General features: G+C 35.6%; 1 protein-coding gene across 1 annotated transcript in view; it reads left to right on the forward strand.

The window, feature by feature from the left end:
- sfmbt2 (Scm like with four mbt domains 2) overlaps nt 1-1,018 on the forward strand; it is a 26,973-nt gene extending 25,955 nt beyond the window's left edge. The window contains exon 16 of the mRNA XM_010779771.1: nt 115-1,018. Within this exon, the coding sequence (XP_010778073.1) occupies nt 115-255 (141 nt within the window). The 3' untranslated portion in view covers nt 256-1,018. The remainder of the gene's footprint in view (nt 1-114) is intronic.
- Nucleotides 1,019-3,334: the final 2,316 nt, after the last annotated feature.

The following is a 3,334-nucleotide window of genomic DNA, read 5'->3' on the forward strand; positions in this document are numbered from 1 at the left end:
GCAGTCTCATCCTGAGGGATTCCACACGTCGGACAGTTCAAGCTTCAGAACTTGAGGAAAAGCTTCACTACTCTTGAACTGTCTCTTTAAATATGAATGTATCTCTTCCTGCAGGACATTGACGGCCAGGCGCTGCTGCTGCTCACTCTGCCCACCGTACAGGAGTGCATGGACCTGAAGCTCGGCCCCGCCATCAAACTGTGCCACCAGATAGAGCGCGTCAAGGTCGCCTTCTACAGACAGTTCGCCAACTGATCCAGGAGCAGCACGACAGCAAGACTCGTTGGATTAGGTGCCTCCTGGTGGAAAGTTGTGGAGCTTTTATGGATTTCCAACATGCAAGAAAAGGGATCTTTTTGGGAGCGATTGCATCGGAAAAGAACAAATGGAGGAATATCCCCACGAGAAGCTGAAGGATTATTTCTGGGATAATGGTGGTGTCAAAATGTGATGGAGTACCCCACAGAAACGTCCGCCCAAAACACATCGGAGTCAATCGGATTACTCATCCTGTGAAAACGTTATTATGAGAGACTGAAGACTTTTGTGTTTATTTCTTACTTTTCATTTCCATTATATTCGTGACAGAGGAGCATTATAGCATTTAAGTGAAAAAAGAATAATGATTGACCATGAAGAGTTTTGGCCTTTTTGTGTGACATGATTGGATATATTTGAAAGTATTTAACAAACCAAGAAGTAATATATTTGAAATATTTATTGTTTTCCTTGTTTATAAGGAGTTATCCATTGGGATTCAGAGAAAATATTTGATCAGTAATATAATAATGTCAACATGAGCTCCTTTACCCCCAAAAGATGTTTAAGTTATTTCAGATACAGGGTCTGCATTCATTTAGATTCACACTTCAGTTTTGAGAGGAATTCAGTTTGTGGTGTGACTCTCCTCTTGTTGATACAATCACATGAAACAATCATGGAAACTATTTGTGTTCATCTATGCAAATGTGTTGCAGATATTTTTGATAAGTAAGAAAATAAATTTCTATTGATTTGTTATCTGTTTGGTTTGAACTGTTCTCCAACCACAAAACACTCTACTTGTAGTATATTTACAAGTACAAAAAAAACAAAAAGCTTAAATTACATTTTTGATATTTCTAAAGAGAAAACTATATCTGTGAAAGATACTAACTTTTACAAATGTTCTTACTATATGTTAGTGTAACATAGTAGCATTATTGGACTATTATCTTGCATGTTGTGTCTGCAGTGAAATCAAATAAACATAGTTGAGTGTATGAAAAAGTAGCGGGAAACTATGAAAGTATATCAAATGAAATGTACTCACTGAAATACATGACTTTCTGCCACTGGGAAACACGCTGTGACAATGATTGATGATGAATGAACTATTAGTGTAGACAGTTGCTCAGTTATACACTTAATCATTTATCAGTGATGAATTACCATTATTATCAGGTTTTTTTATAAATACATATTTCGTATATATGTGTTTAAAAGAAATCTCAAATGCTGTAGAAGAGCTACTTTATGAATGCAGGTATAAAAAACCTATCCAAGGTCAAATTATAAGACGGAGAAACAGTGATCAGTGAGTACTCACCAAATGACACTATTTAGCTAAATGAAAAAAGCCTTAACACCTCAACGTGGTGTGAAAACTACTTAGCAAGAAATAACCCTATAAACAATTTATTCAGTACTACTTTACAGTGTCAAATAAACACTAATAATTAAATCAAACAATACTTTTACGATGTTTCATCCAGTTTAGCGTTTGCTTGTACAACTTACTATACAAACAAGCACCCATTGTGTGTATAAAGTTGATCTCTGTTTACAGATGGCTCACTAACAGTAGTTGATTTCAAGTTTTGCTAAACCATTATAGTGAATGACCCTTTCACAAACAACACGAACTGGTCTCTATGGAAGGTTTGTGAAGCCACAGTTGAGACAAAGTGGATGAAATGTGAACGCTCCCCTATGCACTGTGAGAATGAAGGAAGTCAAACCCGACTGTGGTTAACAGAAAAAAACACACACTGACGACAGAGTCAGTAAAAGAGGAACCACAGTCCTCTCTGTTGAAATAAGCAAACATTAGCTTACACAAACAAACGTGAATTTATTCATTCTATCATTTCAATGTTACAACTCATTAACTGATTATAAGCAGAGAGTGATAAGGAAAAAGTTATATAATTATAGCATACGAATTATAGCTTTGGATTGATTTGATATATTGAATATGAAATATCAAACTGTGCCTATATTAGAATACATGTTTGTAATTAGGTGTTATGTCTATGCTGTATATCAGTCATTCCAACCAGGGGGGATTATACAGTTGTTAAAAGTAATGCATCATTGGTTTGAAAAGTTAGCTAAAAAAAGAGTTGAATACTTCTGAAGTAAAACAATGCTGCTTGTTAGTTTGCCAAATGTAAGGACAAATATTTCTAAGTGTTTGCTAAAAGTAATAGAAAGATGGTTGAAAAGTTAGCTAAATGCAATGTACAAAGTAAGAGTTCGCCATAATCCGTTGATGATATATATTTAAATGAAACATATATCATAGTAGTACAGTTCCCAATTCGTCCAAATAACCTTAACATTCAATTGTGTGACCCTATTGTCTTTTATATGATGAATAGTGTAAAATAACCATTTTAAAATCAAGTCACATGACACACTATGATGGGGCATTGAGTTGCTCACAGGGCTGCAGTAACATATCCTGTGATGACTAATATATGGAGTTGGAAAAAGACCCAAGTCATGAAATTGGTCATAAAACCATAACGTTAAAAGAGATCTATTCCAAAATGTGAACACTGGTTAACAGTGGGAGGCCGACTAATACAAATCATGAAGATTTACTTTACTAAGCTGTTCCAAAATAAACAAGCTGCCTTGACACACACTAATGTATTCCACAGAAACCAGACAGAGCAATTACACATGAAATGAGACGCTGTTTATAAAACAAAAAAGCAAAACGCCATCAAGAATAAAAAGCTGAAATTGAAGTGTGTAAACAAAAGCAGCACTTTATTTCTTTCCCTTGAAATGAAATGTCTTTTCATACAAAGGGGATCAATGTGAGCGTTCACAAAAGCTATCCTTCTCTTTTCTCTACGAGCACAAAGCACTTGGAAAAAATCATTCCTGCCTCAAAGTAACAGTCGTTTATATATATTTAGATGTATTCTGGTTTATGAAGGCTTTACAGTGTTTGTTGTGGGCAGGCGGCTTTTACAGCAACACCCTGCTCAATAAACAGAATAACGTAATGCATACAGAGACGAAGGATAAAGGGGAACGCAGGAAGAGGCAGGTATGAGGA

The sequence above is a fragment of the Notothenia coriiceps genome, unplaced genomic scaffold (assembly GCF_000735185.1).
Source record: "Notothenia coriiceps isolate Sejong01 unplaced genomic scaffold, NC01 NC01_scaffold00020659, whole genome shotgun sequence".
NCBI classification, from domain to species: Eukaryota; Metazoa; Chordata; class Actinopteri; order Perciformes; family Nototheniidae; genus Notothenia; species Notothenia coriiceps.